This window comes from Mauremys reevesii, linkage group 9 (assembly GCF_016161935.1).
Source record: "Mauremys reevesii isolate NIE-2019 linkage group 9, ASM1616193v1, whole genome shotgun sequence".
Taxonomy (NCBI): Eukaryota; Metazoa; Chordata; order Testudines; family Geoemydidae; genus Mauremys; species Mauremys reevesii.
In genome coordinates, this window is record NC_052631.1 from 986,088 (window position 1) to 1,007,407 (window position 21,320).

The 21,320-nt window shown below is 53.1% G+C and overlaps 1 protein-coding gene across 2 annotated transcripts in view; it reads left to right on the top strand.

Annotated features, from left to right (window-relative positions):
* XXYLT1 (xyloside xylosyltransferase 1) overlaps positions 1 to 21,320 on the top strand; it is an 83,153-nt gene that overhangs the window by 17,684 nt on the left and 44,149 nt on the right. For both annotated transcript variants that reach the window (XM_039488143.1, XM_039488142.1), the window contains exon 2: positions 7,461 to 7,608. In XM_039488143.1, the coding sequence (XP_039344077.1) occupies positions 7,461 to 7,608 (148 nt within the window). The remainder of the gene's footprint in view (positions 1 to 7,460; positions 7,609 to 21,320) is intronic.

Below are 21,320 nucleotides of genomic sequence, written 5' to 3' on the forward strand. Positions count from 1 at the left end.
TGCCACTGCTGAGAACAGCCGAGCTCCATCCTCTTTGGAAACCCCCTTCAGGTAGTTGAAGGCTGCTATCAAATCTCCCCTCTTCTCTTCTGCAGACTAAATAAGCGCAGTTCCCTCAGCCTCTCCTCGTAAGTCATGTGCTCCAGCTCCCTGATCATTTTCGTTGCCCTCTGCTGGACTCTTTCCAATTTGTCCAAATCCCTTCTGTAGCGGGGGGACCAAAACTGGACACAGTACTCCAGATATGGCCTCACCAGTGCCGAATAGAGGGGAATGATCACATCCCTCGATCTGCTGGCAATGCCCCTACTTATATAGCCCAAAATGCCATTGGCCTTCTTGACAACAAGGGCACACTGCTGACTCATCTCCAGCTTCTCGTCCACTGTAATCCCCGGGTCCTTTTCTGCAGAACTGCTGCTTAGCCATTCGGTCCCCAGCCTGTAGCAGTGCATGGGATTCTTCCTTCCTAAGTGCAGGACTCTGCACTTGTCCTTGTTGAACCTCATCAGGTTTCTTTTGGCCCAATCCTCCAATTTGTCTAGGTCACTCTGGACCCTATCCCTACCCTCCAGCGTATCTACCTCTCCCCCCAGCTTAGTGTCATCTGCGAACTTGCTGAGGGTGAAATCCATCCCATCATCCAGATCATTAATGAAGATATTGAACAAAACCGGCCCCAGGACGGACCCCTGGGGCACTCTACTTGATATCGGCTGCCAACTAGACATCAAGCGGTTGATCACTACCCTTTGAGCCCAACAGTTTATCCAGCTTTCTATCCATCCAATCCATACAGTGAGTCTCTGGTCAGACCTGAAATAGAACCCAGATCCTCTGGCTCACAGTCATCTGCCCTAACCACTGGGCAATGCTGCCTCTTTGGAAGTGCTGCATTTTACTCCAGTCTAGACAGAAGCAGTGCATGCTGCCTCCACCCCAGCCTTCCAGTGTGAGGCGCCCTGATCTGGAAGGACTGTTTCTATGGGGATGGGATGGGTCATTTGGTCGCTGGCCTCTCTGCTGAGATGGCTAGAAAGGGGACACGTAGTGCCTCTTGGGGTGTTGCTTTTGTGAACCCTGGGAACTGGGCTGAGACTCTGCATGGACCATCAAACAGCTGTTAGAGGGTGATGTCTTTGGTGTCTGCTGTCAGAGCAGCAAGCTAGAGAGAAAAACCCCGGCTGCCCCTGGCCAACCCTCTAGGTCATTGGGTGCCCCCCCAGGTGTGGAACATAGCGGACGTTAACTCCGCTGCTGCTTTCATTTGTCCACTTACTGGTTTTGCACCTCGACTCGCTGGTCGTGCTGGAGCATGGATCTTGGTGCCCCAGCGCACCTCTGCTGCGCTGTGCAGAATTCAGAGGAGTGTGTTTAATGGGAGTGAAATTCACCCCCTTCTAAACATCGGGGCATAAGGCCTGAATTTGCCCATTGTTTTTATAGGTCCTGTACAAATGGCTTTTTTTGTTGTTTATTTCGCGATAATAGTGGCAGCCTTGTTTTTTCAAGGCTAGTGTGTGGAATCCAGGGGCTTCCCACGTTGGGAGCGGGCCCTACGCAAGTCATAAAGCAGTGACGCTCCAGGGCGGTTCATGGATCTGTAGAAGCTCCCTGCTGCTGCCTGAAGTCCTGTGCTCTGAAGCCACGGACAAGAGGGATTTACTGCCCAACGCTGCAGAATTATCTCACATCAGCTCCCTGCGCCTGCAGTTCATGGATGCGATGACTTTGTGCTTTCAGAGCGTGCCCTAATTAGTTAGTGTTTAATTCACTTCAGTGCTTGTCATTGCTAATAATCTTGTTAACAGAGGGAGCAAGGGAACATGCCGCTTCCATCTGCCGTTGACTTCTGGTGCAATCATTGTCATTGGTCTGGTGGCTGGTGAGCTGCTGCAGGACAGTCTCTGTTCACAGTAAGTAGGGACTGACAAACCCATATCAAGACTGACTGAGAACTCCTCCAGCTCATGTCCATATCCTCCAAGCCCCAGGGTCATTCCCCATCGAGTGGTCTCCGGTGCTTTGTCCAGCCCAGGTAAATGTCTCCTGTTCTTCCGCCATGTGATTGGGAGACTGTGCTGGTTTAGCAGCTCTCGCCTTCCTCTTGGGGATGGAGGGAAGCAGAGAGGCCACAAGGGGATGATTCGCCTGCTCTTGTCCATCTGGCCTGTGTAGACCGCGGGGCAGGGACTGTCTCTAGGGCCTGGCACAATGGGCTCCGAGTCTGCTGGGGTCTCTAAAGATACAGCACATCACAGAATAGGGAGAAGAGCGGCCGTGCTGGTGCTGTGCTGAGACTGGTGCAGCAGCAGCAGCTTCTCACTCCTGGGTCGTACACCCGGCGGGCGCGTGCTCTCTTCCAGCAGGACGTACGCCCGGCGGGCGCGTGCTCTCTGCCAGCGGGACGTACGCCCGGCGGGCGCGGGCTCTCTGCCAGCGGGACGTACGCCCGGCGGGGGCTCTCTTTGCCAGCGGGACGTACGCCCGGCGGGCGCGTGCTCTCTGCCAGCGGGACGTATGCCCGGCGCGGGCTCTCTGCCAGCGGGACGTACGCCCGGCGGGCGCGGGCTCTCTGCCAGCGGGACGTACACCTGGTGGGATCTGATGGTGGTGCTGCACGGGAAAGGGCTGGTGGGACCTGGCAGAGATTTCTCCCCTGTCATTGTCCGGGGATGGAGTATGGAACAGGCTATGGGCCTGACCCCCAGCCCCAGGATCCCCTGGAGGACAGGGGGTCTCTGCCACTGCAGAACTCTAGCCCTGCTGCGCGGCTGCCACCACTAGCCTTTCGATTTGATTGGGCTCGTGGGTGTGCTCCTTGGAAGTGCAGTAAGGGACGGGGGGGTTTCCTGCTCCCCTGCTGGCTGGACCTGAGGGTGCTGCTGGTGACCCTCTGGCGGCTGTGTTCCTCCATGCCATGAGCATTGCGGGCTGGCATGGCGGGGGGAGCGTCCCTGGTGCCTCCCCTTATTCCTGCCCCCCCCCCGGTATATAATGTCACGCTGGCTGTACCTTCCAGGGCGCATCCCGCCCCTTCTCCTGTCCCTGGGGAGAGCCCCGACCGTGCGGCGCCGTCCCACCCATCAGGGCATCCACCCTGCATGCCGCAGAGCTGATCTCTACAGGGGAAGCCTCGGCCTCCCCTTTGTTCAGTGACACAGTAACGTGCCGCCCAAGTGACAGCTTCCCAGAGCGTCACCCCTCCTGTCTCCCAGCACGGCACGGCCCGAGCAGTGCCCAGGCCGGAGCAGAGTCATTCTGTTCCTCCTCCTGTGCACAACCCACAGCACTCTTCTGCCAGGAGACACCCCCCTCCCCGGCGCAGACAGCGGGGGGCGCTCTCCCTCCCCGGGCGCCGACGCGTATCAGCTGCAGGGCTCAGGAAGGGATTAGTTCTCCCACGGCACCACCGCCACAGTCAGCATTGCACCGTGCCTGTGGGGATGGCAGCAGCCCTGCTCAGGAGCAGGCTGGTGCAGAGACAGCAGGTCTCGTGGGTGGCCATCACTTTGATCTGCTGTGGCAGGCCCAGGCCCCAGTCTGTTCTGTGCACGAGCAGGCAGAAAGAGCTGCTTGTGGCAGCACGTTGCCCTGACATGCTGCCTCATCTCACGGGCCGGGTGTCACGTCCTTCCATTGGCCAGGTCACGGTGAAGCTGTGACATTGGGGCTGTCTGCAGCCACGCAGCCACGCTGCCACCGTAACCCTGTGAGAGCCAGGGACCCCTAGGAGCAGAGTGGGTGTCCGGGGCAGGGCTGGAGTAACTGAGCAAGGCTCGGGCATAGCCAGGTGCTAATTAGGTCAGGAGGGCCCTGTGGATCTTGGCTCGGTGTGGGAAGTGCTGCACCCAGGAGAATGGCAGCATGGTTTGAGATTCAGGGGCAGCTTCACACTTGTCCCTCCCTGCTCCTCCACTCTCCCCTGGTTTTCCTCTAGTTCATAACAAACGTGTTTCCTGCTAGAGTTGGGGTGAGATCACTCGGGTAGCCAGCAACAACTTCGGCTTGTCGTAAAGAGCTGAGGCTTTTCGGCCTTCAGACCTCTCAGAAATAATGGAGGCTGTTGGAAAGCAGGTGGCCCCTTCTTGTGGCTCTAAGGCCCTCCCTAAATAGGCTCACAACTCTGTTAGCCAGAGCAGTGCACTTGGGACGGACGAATCCCAGGCACTGCTACAGACTAGGGACCGAGTGGCTGGGCATCAGTTCTGCAGAAAAGGACCTAGGGGGTTACAGTGAACGAGAAGCTGAATATGAGTCAACAGTGTGCCCTTGTTGCCAAGAAGGCTAACGGCATTTTGGGCTGTATAAGTAGGGTCATTGCCAGCAGATCGAGGGATGTGATCATTCCCCTCTACTCAGCACTGGTGAGGCCTCATCTGGAGTACTGTGTCCAGTTTTGGGCCCCACACTACAAGAAGGATGTGGAAAAATTGGAAAGAGTCCAGCGGAGGGCAACAAAAATGATTAGGGGGCTGGAGCACATGACTTACGAGGAGAGGCTGAGGGAACTGGGATTGTTTAGTCTGCAGAAGAGAAGAATGAGGGGGGATTTGATAGCTGCTTTCAACTACCTCAAAGGGGGTTCCAAAGAGGATGGAGCTAGACTGTTCTCAGTGGTACCCGATGACAGAACAAGGAGTAATGGTCTCAAGTTGCAGAGGAGGAGGTTTAGGTGGGATATTAGGAAAAACTTCTTCACTAGGAGGGAGGTGAAGCACTGGAATGGGTTCCCTAGGGAGGTAGTGGAATCTCCTTCCTTAGAGGTTTTTAAGGTCAGGCTTGATGAAGCCCTGGCTGGGATGATTTAGTTGGGTTTGGTCCTGCTTTGAGCAGGGGGTTGGACTAGATACCTCCCGAGGTCCTTTCCAGCCCTGATATTCTGTGATTCTATGATTCTGTGTGTAGACACAGGGACTAGAGCATACTCTGCACAAGGAACGTGACCTGTGTCTGGCAGCTGTTGTCCACCACGAGTCATTTTCCTAATGTAGACAGTGTCTGAGAAGTCTTGATGTGTGTCTGACAAGGCTTGGAGAGGGGAATGCTGCTAGGGTGACCAGATGTCCCGATTTTATAGGGACAGTCCCGATTTTGGGGTCTTTTTCTTAGATAGGCTCCTATTACCCCCCACCCGCTGTCCCAATTTTTCACATTTGCTGTCTGGTCACCCTAAATGCTGCTAAGATCCCTGCCCTGGAGGGGACTCAAGGAGTAGTTGGTACCCTGTTAACAGACCACTCTCTTCTGTTTTTAGGCAGCAATGCTGCCAGCCTGTGATTTGAGTTCCCTATTCGCTGTTCATTGGTAACATCCACAGTCAAGGTAAAACTTCAACTTCGAGATAAAACCAGACGACAGGGAGGGAAGGTCCGTATGCAGAGCTAAACCTTGCTGCTCTTCCCTGACATCACTGTTATATAATGGGTCTTGCAGAAGAATGGAAGATGGTGGTGTCAGTTACTGCGTTTCCCGGGTATCAGAGACTTTTCCCTTTTATGGATGAATTACCTCTTGGTTTGATGGATTGAAGTAAAACCCGTCAATCTGTTTGAGGCTTGGTCTCTGAGTCTAGTTTAGAATTTGCAGCTCTTCTAGTGATGATGTTTTAGTGAGACAATACTGCCTGGGAAATGTCTGGGAAAGAAGGGCCACGGAGCACAGACCCTTTGTGCTCTCTGGATTCGGCTGTGTTTAACGTTACTAAAAAGCCAGTGTCCGGGTAGAACTTTTCCAGCAGAATACAGCGTGACCTTGATTCTCCAGGCCTCAGAGATCCCAAACTCTCTTATCAGCAACAGGGTCATGTTCCTGATGTCTGTTAATTACCCTGAACATTCCATTGGTTATCTGGCATGACTCGGTAACCCATAGTATTGCATTTGGGTAATGAACATTGGACTGCATAGAAGTTACTGTGTGTCAACTTAGGTTCCTTCTCAAAATAAATTAGGGGCTAGTAAAGTGTCAGTAGCTACTGGGAACACATGCTCCTCTTGGCGCAGCCCCTTCGTTAGCCCTCGTTTGTTTAGTCTCTAGCCTCTCAGAGGACAGTACAGCACATGGGTGCATTGCTGTTTTGGTTTCTTGTAGCTCATGAAAATAACCAGATTTTTATTTTTGCATCTGTTTAATTATGTCGTGTGTCACCAGCAAGAAGGGTTTTAAACAGCATGCGTTCGGAAGAGGTCTCTACACAGCAGGATGCCACAGAGCATCATGGGAGTCCCAGTGTTCTGGGCCGAAATGGTATTTACAAGTGGCAGGCCACAGCCTTGTCTGTGCAGGGCTCACAATCTCCCTGCATGTCCAGCCACAGAAACCAGCCTTGGGAAGGGAAGGGGAGAGTGCAGTGTCTGTGACGTGAGGTGTTCAATCCAGTATTAAACCAGCCTCTGCTCTGCACCAGAGCAGCAAACAGACACACAAGGCGTCCTGGGCCCCTCTGAAGCACTAGCAGAGAGCAGTTATTTTTGTTTCTTTCAATGCACTGTGCAGCGGCTGCACTCCTTGGCCTCGTGAGTGCCCAAGCCCTGGCGGCAGGAGAGTCTGTCATACGGGGTCACGGAGATATAAAGCGTACTGAGAGATCAGCCTGGGAAAAGTGAGGTGTTACCTTTGATCTCGGTGGGAATTGTTCTCGCAGATGATGGTGGTGGGTGTTTATTAGCATTTATGGGGTGTGCCTGCCATGTGCTAGATACGGTGCAAACATAGACGGAGGCAGAGTCCCTGCTGCAGAGAACGTGTAGGTGAGGGTGTGCAAATAACACCTTGTGGGATCAGGCCCCTGCTGACCACCTGTGGCTACAGTGAGATCTCCCGAGGTGACAGTTTCTGGTCCCTAACCACTGACATCGATGGGAGTTTTGCCACTGGCTTAAATATGAGCAAGTCCGGGCCATTGGCCCATAGCACGTTCTCACTGCATCCGCAGCGGTGTCAGAAACCCGAGGAAGCCGCCTGTGCCACAGGCTCTGACTGCCTACTAGTGCAACTGTTGGACCCTCTGTTATTTGCTGGTTAGTGTGCTGTGGCCCGTCCTTCCCTGCATGAAGTCTTGGGCTGAAATGTTAGAGAAGGACGCTGGGCTTGTGATCAAAGCATTGGGCTGGGGCTCCGGGGATCTGGGTTCAGCTCCTGGCCCTGCCCCAGATTACCTCTGTGGCCTTTGGCAAATCACTTAATTGCTGTGTGCCTCAGTTTCCCCATCTGAACAATGGAGATAAACTGTCCCTTGCCCTGTCTGATCTATTTAAATTATAAACTCCTTGGGTCAGGGTCGCTTATTGTGTGTGTGCCAGGCCCAGCCCAGCCCAGAGGGGGCTCTGAGCACATCTGGAGTTCAACTAAATAATCTACATGGTTCAGTATTAAGCACCAGCGACTCTGCCCAGCACGTGGGGGGGTATCGTCTGCTGCGCACAATGACCCCAGTGGTGGTTTGTGTCTCTCCCCAGGTAATATTCCATGACGTGGACGTGCTGACAGAACAGCTGTTTCCAGTAGTTGAGGCCATGCAGAAACACTTCAGTGCTGGGTCCGGGTCCTACTACAGCGACTCCATCTTCTTCCTGTCGGTGGCCATGCACCGCATCATGCCCACAGGTGAGCGTTCCGGGACGGCGGCGGGGACGTGTGTGTGTTCAGAGCGCTGGTGATTTTGCGGGTTGAGTCAGCATGTCAGGACGCTGCTGTGTTATGTCTGAGTCTCCGTAGTGTGCCTGGAGCTCACTGAAAGAAACCGAAGTAAACTAGCCAAGCAGCCCTGAGCTGCAAAAAAGTACGGAGCAGGAGGCTGCCCTGGCCCCGTCTCTGCTTCCGACAATATCTCAAACTCTCCAGCTGCGTTAACTTCCTGCTTGTCCATCCCCTGCCCTTGGCTGGCGAGCAGATGGGGACACAGCACGTTTGTGGTAGCTGATGGCCCCTGTCTGGCTGGCTCCATGTGAGCAGACGCTGGGAGCAGAGCAGGATATTGATTAGTGCATTCCTTTCCCATCGGAAAGCTCTGTTGATTGATGGTCATTGATTTTGTCTTTATCTCCCCTTATCATGCCTCGCTCTCTGCATTATTGTGGAACCAGGGGACAGCAATAAATCTACAGGAAAACAAAGCAGCCCTGGAAAAGAGGCTTGGCTCAGTTAGCTGCAGCCTTTTCCTTCCTCTGCAGCCTGTGGGTAGTTCTCCTGGGACCCATCTTCTCTGTAAGCTCAGCCTGTAACTCGCTGTGTCCCTGCTCTGTCCTCCCTTCCTGCTAAGACTCCTGTTCCTGGACCTGGGAGCGTGGCTGAGTTGTTGACGCATGAATGTTTGGGTCAGAATTTGATGATCACAGACCATGTGGGTGTTTTGGGGCCTTCACAGCATTTTGCATCCCTGATTCAGCAAGGTACCTGCATGTGAGGAGCCCGCTGGCTTCAGGGGGGCTGCTCTCCCCTCGCAGTTCAGCGCACACGGCAGTGTCCTGCTGAGCTGGGCATTGGGCTGCGTTTGGCTATGGTGGGGAATGCGCTGCAGTGGTTAGAACAGGGAGCTGGGAATCAACATTTGCATCGGTGACGGGAAAGGCCCTGTTAGGTCATCTAGCCCAACTGCCTGCCAGTGCGGGGTGGTCCTGGCTAGCCAGTGTTCCCAGGGACAGAGCTCCCAGGGCTTCTCATGGGGAAGCTTTATTCTACTAGAGCAGGGCTGAGGTGTCCAAAGCTGTCTAAGGGATTTGGACACTCAATTCCCCTGTGATCCAAATCACCTGGCAGCAGCTGCTGGCGCACATGTCCTGGGTCGGGGTGTACACCAGCTGCTGCTGCGGCTTCGCTGCCTAGACCAAAGCTGTCTCGGGTATGTCTGCTTGTGCTGCAGTCACGCCTCTGATTGCAGTGTCCACGTACCTGTCGTGAATGATCGGCTGTAAGCCAGGGGCTCTGAAATACGCTCAGGGAAGTTTCTGTTTGGCCATAAAGCCCAGTATAGCTGAGTTAACAAGAGGGGGTGGCTTGCCTGAGCCCATAGTGCATCTTGCAGTGCCGGGAGTTATATGAGCAGTTGTTATTTTCCAGACAAGGAGGAAATGGAGCAGACGCTGGCATCCTTCCTTTGTTTTTTGGGCCGTCCTTTCAACGCAGCCTTCTGGAGGAGGGTCATAGCGTCAGGCAGGAGGGTGACCCAAGTCCTTCCTGGTGCAGGTCTGAACCCACTGGCACCAGGAGGCATGCAGAATGGGGTGGGGGGGGGAGGATTTTCGGAAGAAAGAGGCTGTCTTGGGTTATTTTGTGATGGGCTTTCTATTCGCTGAACAGTCACCCAGATAAAGTGAATCTATGTAATACCCAGTGTGGTTACAGAATCTGGATTGGCCTGGCCAGGCACCCAGTGTGGGGCAGAACAGGACAGTGGGTGGGGGCTGAGTTCAGGAATCTGTCCTTGATACTCGTTAATTTCCAAACCAGCAAAGACCAGCTTTTTTACAGCCCCGCAGGCTGCTCTCTTGTGTTTCTTCCCACCTGCTTTGTCCTCCTCCATCTGAGAAGCCGGTACATCCCACCTGCCCTCTGGGAAGCCTCGGTTTGGCTTGGAATGCTGCAATCCCAAACCCCGGAGATGGTTTTCACAGCAGCCTTTGAGTATTTGTTGAATTCATGGATCAGGACAGCACTAGGGGAAGTAGTACTACTGTAACGCCCAGTGCTCTTCTGTAGCGCTGCTGGGGGGTGCGAGGCCCTCCCCTCCCTCTGGCGCTGGAGCTGGGGATGGGATGTCCCTGGGCCTGAGGGCACACGTCTGTCTGCCCGCCAAGGCCCAAGTGTGGGATGCGGACCCAGGATGAGCAGCGGACACACGAATTGCTGAGGGTTCGCTTGCGCTGTGTGAATATCTCTCCCCCACCACGGCAGCTCCTCCTGCTCTCCACCCCTCTCAGCTAGCGTAGCGAGGGGGACCGGGAGGAGGGGCCAGTCTGATCCAGCCAGGGATTCCCATGCTGAGCTCCAGCCGAGCTCTCAGAAAGACGCCCACTGTTGATGGAAAGAGCTCACTAGTGGCGAATCCACCGCAGCCCTGGGGAGTTGATCCAGGGGTAAACCCTCTTGTTTCTAGTCAGTTGTCTAGCTTCAGCTTCCTGCCGCTGGGTCTCGTTCTGCCTTCGGCTGCTGGCGGGAGCAGCCCTCTGCCAGCAGGACACTGGGATCGATTCACCCCTTCGTCTGCCCTGTGGCGAAGGGGTGGGGGGAGACACCCAGCGCGCCAGGGAACGCTGGGCCTAAAGCGGTGACGGCCCTCGCAGTGCGGGACACTGGAGAGGCCTGAGAATGCGACTCTGAGGGAGAGAGACTATGGGCCTGTTGCCCCTCAGTACAGGCCGAGCGCCTGGTCCTCTCAGCACTGGGCAGCGCTGATACTGCTGTCATGGAGGCTGAGACCGTGCCCGCAGCCTCAGGTTTACACCTCCGAGAGAGGCCCAGTATACGGGGCATCGCGTCTTTCAGGTGTTCAGCCCTAATCAGCCTGGCCCAGACTAGGTGCGTCTCATCCCAGGCGACTGCTGATGTAACCGTGGTGCGAGCGTGCGTGTGCACCGTCATTGCACTGCGGGTGGAAGGGAGCTCTCTCCTCACACCTGGCAGGGGGTGACTCAGCTGGGGTCTGGGCTGAGTCACTTGTAAGCAGCAGGCCAGGAAAGACGTTTGCTGGAGCCACTTTTCCATTAAGTTCTTGTTACGGTTTTGGAGGTGTAGGGCGTACTCTGAATGCGAATAGCAGTATTATTATGGTCTGCGTCACTTAGACACTGTCCTGGTTTCTTTATTCTATGGCTTGACGTGCTCAGGATCTCCATATCGCCCTGTCGCAGGGGAGTCTGAAGCTACTTCATGTGAAATGCACGTTCTCGGCTGACGAGCATGACTTGGGGGTTGCAGTCCTGGCTCCAGGTTCTCAGAGAGACCTGTCTGCCTGTCAGTCTAACAATGTTTTACAGGGGCTGGCTCGATGCCCAGTATTTTTAAAAAGACATTTGACAGTTTAATGAGTTTAACTTTGTTTCAGAAGCTGCTAGTGAAGCTGATTGATGCTTCGTTCGCAGCATGGTCAGATTTACTGCCCCAGGTGTCTGCACTATCTGTGCAGTGCCGGTGGTGATTTACAGGGCTGGGCCAGGCTCTGGGCTCACTCCCTGCCCTGCAGCATCACAACCAAGAGCTGCACCAGTACCTCCAACAGCAGTGACTGAGTTTGCTCCAGAGTTCCCTTCGCACCCAGTGTGAAGTCTGGGGCTTTTAACCATCGTCCATGGGCTCTTGCCTCTTGGCTGGGGTACAGACCCATCACATCTACATTGTCTAGCCTTTTTAATTGTGAGAAATCCTCCAGTCATTTTCAAAGAGCTCTTGTACCTCCTTGGTTTGCAGCAGGTCTTCGAAACCATGATTGCGGAACTGTCCTAGGGCCAGTGAAGTGCCTTTTGCAAGTCCCATGTAAATCCATTAATATTTCACCAAATTGCAAGCTGTCTCCAATCATTGTTTCACCTCTGGGCTTTGCTCAATTCAGTGCACTGAATGAGAGAGGCCTAGGGAGGGGGGCGGAGTCCAGGGGCGGCTCCAGGCCCCAGCACGCCAAGTGTGTGCTTGGGGCGGCAAGCCGCGGGGGGGCGCTCTGCCGGCGCCGCGAGGGCGGCAGGCAGGTGCCTTCTGCGGCGTGCCTGCGGAGGGTCCGCTGGGAGGTCCTCTGAAGCCGCGGGACCAGCGGACCCTCTGCAGGCAAACCGCCGGAGGCAGCCTGCCTGCCGTGCTTGGGGCGGCAAAATCCCTAGAGCCGCCCCTGGCAGAGTCTGATTGTGTAGTTAAAGGCTGTATCGTAATGCACAAAAGCAAGGGGACAGAATAATTCTGGCATTTCTTAACCTTTGAGTGCTTGGATTTGCAAACTTAATAACAGCTTGGGGGGGGGGGCATGGCGGTGTGTGCGTGTGTGTATTGGATTGGGATAGCATCTTATTTACTATTTCGTTGTTTAATTTTCACTGCTCTCCTGAGACCTCATTGCAAAATGTAAGGGATAAAAACTGCAGCCACCAAAGCATAGTGAAGCAGGCAAACCACGTGGGCCAGCTCCTCAGCTGGTGTACATCAAAAGCTCTGTTATCTAAGGCTGGTCTACACTAGAAAATTAGTTTGATTTAACTATGTCGGTCAGGGGTGTGAAAAATCCATAGCCCAGAGTGGTGTAGTTAAGCCAATCTAAGTCCCCGTGTAGATGGCGCGTGGTTGATAGGAGAACTCTTCTGTCGACCTAGCTACTGCCTCTCGAGGAAGTGGATTACTTACGCTGATGGGAGAATCCCTCCTGTCGGCACAGGTAGCGGCTACACTGAAGCACTGCAGCGGCGCAGCTGTGCCATTGTAGTGTTTTATGTAGGTCTGTCGATTAATTGCAGTTAACTCACTCAATTAACTCAAAAAAATTAAATCGCGATTAATCGCAGTTTTAATCTCACTGTTAATAGAATACCAATTGAAATTTATTAAATATTTTGGATATTTTTTCTACATTTTCATATCTATTGTATTCTGTGTTGTAATTGAAATCAAAGTGTATATTATTTTTTATTATAAATATTTGCACTGCAAAAATGATAAATAAAAGAAATAGTATTTTTCAATTCACCCCATACATAAGAACATAAGAAAGGCCGTACCGGGTCAGACCAAAGGTCCATCTAGCCCAGTATCTGTCTACCGACAGTGGCCAATGCCAGGTGCCCCTGAGGGAGTGAATCTAACAGGCAATGATCAATCTCTCTCTCCCTGCATCCATCTCCACCCTCTGACGAACAGAGGCTAGGGACACCATTCTTACCCATCCTGGCTAATAGCCATTTATGGACTTAGCCACCATGAATTTATCCAGTCCCCTTTTAAACATTGTTATAGTCCTAGCCTTCACAACCTCCTCAGGTAAGGAGTTCCACAAGTTGACTGTGCGCTGCGTGAAGAAGATGACAAGTACTGTCATGCAATCTCTTTGTGGTGAAAGTGCAATTTACAATGTAGAATCGTTTTTGTTACATAAGTGCACTAAAAAACAAAACAATGTCAAACTTTAGAGCCAACAAGTCCACTCAGTCCCCCTTCTTGTGCAGCCAATCGCTAAGACAAATAAGTTTGTTTACATTTACAGGAGATAAAGCTGCCCTCTTCTTATTTACAATGTCACTAGAAAGTGAGAACAGGCATTTGAATGGGACTTTTGTAGCTGGCATTGCAAGGTATTTACATGCCTGATATGCTAATCATTCATATGCCCCTTCATGCTTCGGCCACCATTCCAGAGGATACACTTCCATGCTGATGATGCTCGTTAAAAAAATGTGTTTATTAAATTTGTGACTGAACTCCTTGGAGGAGAATTGTATGCCAGCTGTTTCACCAGCATTCTGCAATATATTTCATGTTATAGCAGTCTCGGGTGATGACTCAGCACATGTTGTTCATTTTAAGAACACTTTGACAAATTTGACAAAATTCAAAGAAGGCACCAATGTGAGATTTCTAAGGATAGCTACAGCACTCGACCCAAGATTTAAGAATCTGAAGTGCCTTTCAGAATCTGAGAGGCATAAGGTGTGGAGCATGGTCTCAGAAGTCTTAAAAGAGCCACACTCTGATACAGAAACTACAGAACCCAAACCACCAAAAAAGAAAGCAGCTTTGGACTGTTATCGATCAGAACCCATCTTCAGCATGGATGCATGTCCCCTGGAATGGTGGTTGAAGCATGAAGGGACATGTGAATCTTTAGTGCATTTGGCACGTAAATATTTTGCGACGCCGACTACAACAGCGTCATGTGAACGCCTGTTCTCACTTTCAGGTGACACTGTAAACAAGAAGAGGGCAACATTATCTCCTGCAAATGTAAACAAACTTGTTTGTCTGAGCGATTGGCTGATCAAGAAGTAGGACTGAGTGGACTTGTAGGCTCTAAAGCTTTACATTTTTTAATTTTGAATGCAGTTATTTTTTGTACATAATTCTACATTTGTAAGTTCAACTTTCATGATAGAGATTGCACTACAGTACTTGTATTAGGTGAATTGAAAGTTACTATTTCCTTTGTTTTTTACCATGCAAATATTTGTAATAAATATAAAGTGAGCACTGTACACTTTGTATTCTGTGTTGTAACTGAAATCAATATATTTGAAAATGTAGAAAACATCCAAAAATATTTAAATAAATGGTATTCTGTTATTGTGTAACAGAGTGATTAATCGCGATTAATTTTTTAAATCACTTGACAACACTAGTTTTAAGTGTAGACAAGCCCTTACATTTCTCACTTCAGAGGAGTAAATCTGATTTAAATGGGTGGAGGAGCTGGGCCACTGTATGCAGTAGTATAACTTGTGTAACTCTTAGACTCTGGTTTGGGCTCATACACCTTTTTTCAATACAATGGTTGATTTTGCACTGGGGAGACTTGCCCAGCGAGAGAACGTGGGAAGTTCAGAGCGTTGAGGATATTGCCAAGTTAAGGGTGGTGTCAAGGTGAAATAACACCTCTCCGGAGGTGTGCAAAGCTTCCTGCTTGCAAAGGACGCTTTGAGCAGGGGGTTGGACTAGATGACCTCGTGAGGTCTCTTCCAACCCTAATCTTCTATGATTCTATGTCCTTCTCCCACCCGGAGTGAGAAGAGGTGGGTTCCTTGGAGGAGGGCGCAGTAGAGGATACCATCCCAGTCACTCCTTTGCTGTCTGACTGGCTCTGCCAGCAGGTGACAATTAGTGCTGAGTAATGTGCTCCTTCAGCCTCGTAGGCGTGATGTGGAGAGCTCCCTGTAGATTGCAGACCATGGGAACATGTCACCGAGTTCCAGGCTTCAAGCAAATGTTCAGCTTAGCTCAGAAGACAGGACAATGTAGTGGGATCCAGGAGGCATATTGTAAGATGAGGTGGCAAGAAAACAGCCTGTTACAAGGCACAGCATGCATTCAAAGCAGGGCGTCCTCTGCTGGTGTATTTCTGTGGACACAGGCCTGTCCTCTTTTGCAAGTGTTTAGCTTGTTCAGGTGGGACTCGGGTGTGTGCACAGGCAGGTAGGAAACAGCTGTTCAGGCTGTTTGGCGCGTTCACTTCTGTAGCAGAAGCTTGGGCACAACTCAGTCCAGAAATCTCTGCCTGCATCAATACAAGGCCACTGCTGACACCAGACACTGGCACTACCAGTGATCAGTGCATCAGTTACATTTTCATCTCTAAAGAGACTTGGGCCAAAAATTTCAACCCTAGGAGCCTGAGGTGGGACTGCGCTGAGCTCCCCTAACTCCTGGGGAAGGCACTGGGAGCTGGGGGGTCTCAGCACCTTTAAATAACAGGCCATTTATTTCCTACTGCCCACTGTTTTTTGTTCCTTGTAACTTCCCCCTGGGCTTTCACTGCTGACTGAAGCCTGGTCGCCCATGCAGGCCGTTTGGGCTGGTTCGTGGGTGCCTTATTCCTGTGTCACACGCTGTACCAATGAAGAGACAAACATCAGAAGTTGGTTAAAGGGAAATGTGCATCATTAACTGGCTCAAAAATCGATCTTCTTTTCCTTTTATCAATGTGCAGAGTAATTCCTTGTGTGCTTGTAAAATCTGAGACGATTCAGTGCTCTGTTACAATTAATAAACGGTATTTACAGAGTGTCTCTCGGCCCTTTGCCAATGACTAATCCTCACAACCATTGTCCGAATCGAAGGTACGTCCACGCTGCAGTGAGACACCTGTGGCTGGCCCAGGCCAGCTGACTCGGCTCCTGGGGCTTGGGCCAAGGGGCTGTTTAGTGGTGGTGTAGCCATTGGGGCGCAAGCTGGAGCCCGAGCCCCAGGACCCTGTGGCGTGGGAGGGTCCCAGAGCTTGCGCTACAGCCCAAACCCCAGTGTCTGTCTACACCACCATGACACAGCCCCTTAGCCCGAGCCCTGCGAGTGCAAGTCAGCTGTCACTGACCAGGCACAGGTGTCTCATTGCAGTGGGGACATACCCGGAGAGAGACTGAGGCCCGCGGGAGAGCTGGGGGTAAAACCCAGGCATCCAGACTTCATATTTTGTTCCAACAGTTACTGCACAGGCCAACTGGGCCAAATTGTCTGAACCCTGCTGCCGTGACAAAGCCACATGCATTGTGGGAGGAGGGGGCGCCGTTTTCAATGGCAAAGTAACCATGGGTTGTTCTACAAAACAGTAATGGGGGCGTTGGGGGTGACAGACTAAGAAATGTCATTGCAGCATCTGTGGAGGAGAAGGGCAGCAGGACGAACCCGAAGTGAACTCCCATGAGGCAGTGCAACAGCATGTCAGAACTGCAGTATTTTGTTGTTGATTTTTGGCTGAAAACATTTTCCACAGGAGAAACCCCCCCGTTTTCTGTCTGGCTCTAATCACAGCAGCAGGCTCTGTGATCAGGCATTTCAAGGGCAACAAACGGAGGTGCTTTAAGATTTCTAAACAAGCTGGAGCTGTTAACAAAACTGCTGCAGCAGGGAATAGACTCTCACCAGCCTAGACTCACACCAGCCCTTTAGCAAGAATCTAGGACAGGGAAAGTGAAGACAGTTCCCTTCCAGTGCCAGCAGCCCAGTGGGACACAGACTGATTGCTTCTTCCCAGGAACAGTGGCGCTGGCATCTGGAAGGAAGGCTGGAGTTTCTACATGACACTCTGGGTAGGGAAATCCAGTCGTTGGTGTCAGGGCTATGGATTGTCAGGCTTGCTCCCTGCCATGAATTTCTGGGATGTACAGTGCACACACGGTGAGTGTATGGCAGGCTATGGACTGCAGGGTTTGCTTCGCCCACACACCTGCCAGCTTACATGCGTGCCTGGGGGAATCCCCCAGGTGCCTTGCACTGGGATGTAATGTGGCACTTTCAGAGGCACCCAGACTGAACCAACACCGACTGGAGCAGTCACCTTAAAACGAAGCAGGAATGTGTAAAACAGCCATCTCCTCCCCAGAGCGATCTTCCATTTTGTCCAGTGCTTGGCAGCTCCACTGAACAAGTGCAAATCTCCTCCTGGCTCGAGAGCGAGCTGCAGGAAATCCCGCTGCTGCTGTTGGTTAGAGCCGGGCTCGAAGCAAGAGCCACCCCGCAGAGCTTGGAATCCGAATCAGCTGGCGCTCAGGCCCACCCACACGACAGCCACCGTCTGGCCATAGCATCCAGCGCTGATTGAAAAATCTCCACCAACACTGGTTTTCAACAGAAAATTGTTTTTTTGACAAAAACAACTTTTCATGCAGTGTGTGCTTTCCACAGAAAATGTCCGGGACACCCAAAATGTTTTAGGCTGAAAACTTAAAATGTTGTCCCTGGTGCCTCATGGAAGTTGTAGTTTGGGTATCTCACACCCCCCCCTCCTCTATGGACTGGGCTCCACAGCTGGACTACATCTCCCATGGTGCACGTCCTCCCCTCGCTGTGGCACATCATGGGAGGTGTCTTTGAGCAGGGCCCTGACTCTTAGAGGCAGAGGGGCTGGAACAGTTTTTATAGTGGGGGTGCTAGGAGCCATTGAACCAAACTGTAAACCCACCTCAAGCCAGGGGGTGTGGCAGCACCCCTAGTTCCAGCACGTAGGCTTAGAGGAGAATGGGCCATGGGGCACCTGAGCTGTGGCTGCCAGGAGGCACTGAAGCAGCTTGTCAGAATCAAAATATTTCACTTTTTGGCCAAGGGATTTTGGTTTCCGTGGGGCAAACCCCACGTTTTCCTACCAACCGGTCTGTACTTTGACTGTGCTGAAGTCTTGCCCTTCTTTAGCAAATAAAAGAGTGCGCTAATGACCGAAACCACCAGGGAGACCCTGCAGAGCGAGCGAGTGAGCGGGAGCGTGTGCATGTCTGTGCGCACACATGCACCTGGGTGTAACACAGGCAGGCCAAGAGCTGCGGAGACCAGAAGTGGGGAAAGCTGCTGCCCAGGTCTCTGTTGAACCTGCTGCTCTGGGAGTGAGCAGAAGCCTTCGGTGCCCGGGGCTGTCCATCTGGCACCTCTCATGAGCACTCTCACTCTGTCGCTCAGACTCGGTGTGTGCCGCACACGTCCGGCAGGGCCGCTGTGACAGGGATGATACTGTTGATGTTTGAGTTTAATGGGAGAGGCGTGTTCAGGACGGTCCCATGGATGGTGCTTATCCTAAAATGCCTGTTTTCCCCGTAGAACCATCGTTTCATTCAGTCATGACCCACTACCCCCGGGGCTAGTGTCAGTTTGTGTTATTTCCGTGAGCTGCCCCTTGCTGTAGCGTTGACACTGATTATTTTCGGTGTCCTAGATCTGTCAAAGCCAGCCAGGCATGTGCTGTTGTTTCACCTGCTGCGGAACGACAGGGTCTTGGCATCTGCCCTGCCGGTGCTGTTACGCAGATATACATCCTGGGGGAGGCTTTCTTCTAATGTTTGTAGCAGTGAGTATTGATTGTGATCATGGGAAGTGGGAGGGTTGGAGAGAAGTTAAACAGCAACTGGTGCCAGCCAGTGGCTTTGGGGCGGCTCTGATTCTCTCGGTGCCTTCAGCCACTCTTCCTTTGTTTAAAGGAGGATAGCAGCATGAAGGCAATTTGGGAGTGCATTGTACGGTGCATGCTCTGCTGTTTACGCACTTTGGACTGTCTAAGGCGGGCAAGTACGTAATTGCTAAGCCTGTCACAGCGGGCCACTGCTCCTCTGGGCTGTCGCTCCCGGCCTCCCCCTGTGACGGCCCCAGGGCCTACTCTGAGCTGCTCACCCCTTGTCGCTGGGAAATAACAAAACCATGTGGAAGCTGCCCTGCAAGTGCAGAAACAGCCAGGTGCAGGGGCTGCTGATGGGTTGTCACCAGTGGCTGGCACACATCCTAATTGGCTAATTAGCTGATGGGCTGGAATTGCTTTGCAGGAGCTGCTGTTCTGCTGTGTCAGGAGCATGAGGGGGTTGTGGAATCTGCTCACTGACATCATTAACCAGGAGAGCTCGTCCTGCCTCTGGGGAGCATCCTTCCCCTCCTCTTAGCCATCGTCTGCTGCAGGTATTTCCCTGGCAGTCCGACAGATGCCTCTGGCTGGGTCAAGAGCACGCTGGGGCTTCTGCTCATTGGGCAGCTGGTGTTAGCTGACTGCTCTGGACTGTCTGCAGAACAGGCGGATGGGGGGCTGGTGTTAGCTGACTGCTCTGGACCGTCTGCAGAACAGGCGGATGGGCAGCTGGTGTTAACTGACTGCTCTGGACCGTCTGCAGAACAGGCGGATGGGGGGCTGGTGTTAACTGACTGCTCTGGACCGTCTGCAGAACAGGCGGACGGGGGGCTGGTGTTAACTGACTGCTCTGGACTGTCTGCAGAACAGGCGGATGGGGGGGCTGGTGTTAGCTGACTGCTCTGGACCGTCTGCAGAACAGGCGGACAGGGGACTGGTGTTAGCTGACTGCTCTGGACCGTCTGCAGAACAGGCGGACGGGGGGGCATTAGCAGGGCTCAGGCGGCCACGGGACGCAGCCAGTGGGACTGGACTGGGGCATTTCCATGCATGTTCAGGGCTTGCAGACTATTTCACACCCAGCTGCCTCGCGAAAGGCGTGTTTTCCGAAGGCGCACACGTTGTGGGGGATGCTGGGAGTGTGCGGCTCCCTGAGTGTGGTGCTGTGTACTGAGCTCGCAGGCCAGCTGTCCCGTGGTGTGCCGTTCACGCTGGCTGCAGAGCTTGTGAACTGTATCACGTTTGCTTTTGCTCATGCTCACGCTGCAGCCTCTGACGGCAGCCTCCCAGCTTCCTCTTGGCGTGACTCTGACGTGGTCAGGGCTCTGCTCCGCGGGAGGCAGGTTTTGTCCTGTGGGCAGAGGGAGAGACTTTATCTGTCAAGAAAACAGGACCCTAACAGGGGAACACACAACAAAACAGGAAACTGCTCACAGCCCTCCGAGAAGCCCAGGGGAAAACGCCGAGAACACGGGGGTTAGAAAAACAAAGGAAGCCACAAACAAAGGACAGACAAAGGAGCGGAGCGTGTTTGTATAAATAACTTGCGTATCCATGTGAGGTTTCCCATAGGTCTGGGCATCTGAGGCACCTCTGTGCTGACTTGTGTTGCCTGCCGGTGCCCTGCTGCCCACGGCTGTTGGCATCCCCTGTACCTGGCAAACTGTGCTGGGCCCTTTAAGAGTCACCTGGCACAGTTACCGATGGCTTCTGCCCCACATCCACTGCCTTCCCAGGCCCCTTCTCACATCTCCCTTTGGGCATCGGAGTGCTAATTTGGTCGCTTAGGTGATGCTTTTTCCTGGGTATCCGTGGAGGTTGCTGGAGCCGGGCTTCAAACCCTGCTGGCTGACCCAGTGCAAATACACTTTGTGCATGTCTGTGCGTGTGCATATGCACAAGTGCACAGGGTGCGTGTGCACACAAGCGTGAGTTCAATACACATTAAAGTCCCAGACCATCCTTGCTGGAGTGCGTAGTGCACTGTGGAGCACAGGGTGAGCGGTGGCTGGGGCACGATCTGGGAGGTGGTGCCGAGCTGACTTCTCCGGGGGATGAGCGCTCAGCACCTCTGGAGCACGCCCTGACCTGGCAGGAGTGAATGTTACAGGTGCACAGCCAGGGGCCAGCCGGATCTCCCAGGCAGCGCAGAGGGGGGTCTAGGACAGCCCATGCCCTTCTGACAGTGGGGTTAGCCACAGAGACAGGCCACAGCTGGGGTGGGGCTTAGCCAAAGCATGGGCCCGTCCTCCAAGTTCAAAGCCAGGTGGGAGATTGTGCAAGGCGGAGAGGATGGGCTGGGGCCCATCTCTTATGAGCAGCGCTGGCTCTGGGCTGGAAGTGCATACTCAGCACGTGGGAGCCTGCTGCTCTCCCCCTCACAAGAGTCATTTCCAGGTAGCAAAAATCATCCAAGGAGTCAGGAGTCAAAGGTGACACAATGGAGCAGTGAGCGTGCAGTCCGGTGTGTGTGTCTGCCGCACGGGCTGGCTGCCTGGCCTTTGGTGCCACTTGGCTCAGGGACCACGTCACCTCATCGCTTGTTTGGCTGGCTGCACGCTGGCACAGAGGCAGCTCCCAGCCCAAGTTAAAGGGCTTTGTTTCATCGGGTTGTTCAATGCCAGACACACACACACACGCCCCTCGGCGAGGGAGGCTTGCCAGCAGCCTGCATGCAGCCCGTAGGTGACACTCTCTTGCCTCCCGTGTGTGACTTGGCAGCTCCCCCCACCCTGTCCGTACAGGTGCCAGGCAGTCGGCGCAGACAAGACAACCCGCCGTCAGTCCCGTGGCTGTAGTGCTCACCCATCACCGCGGGAGGTTG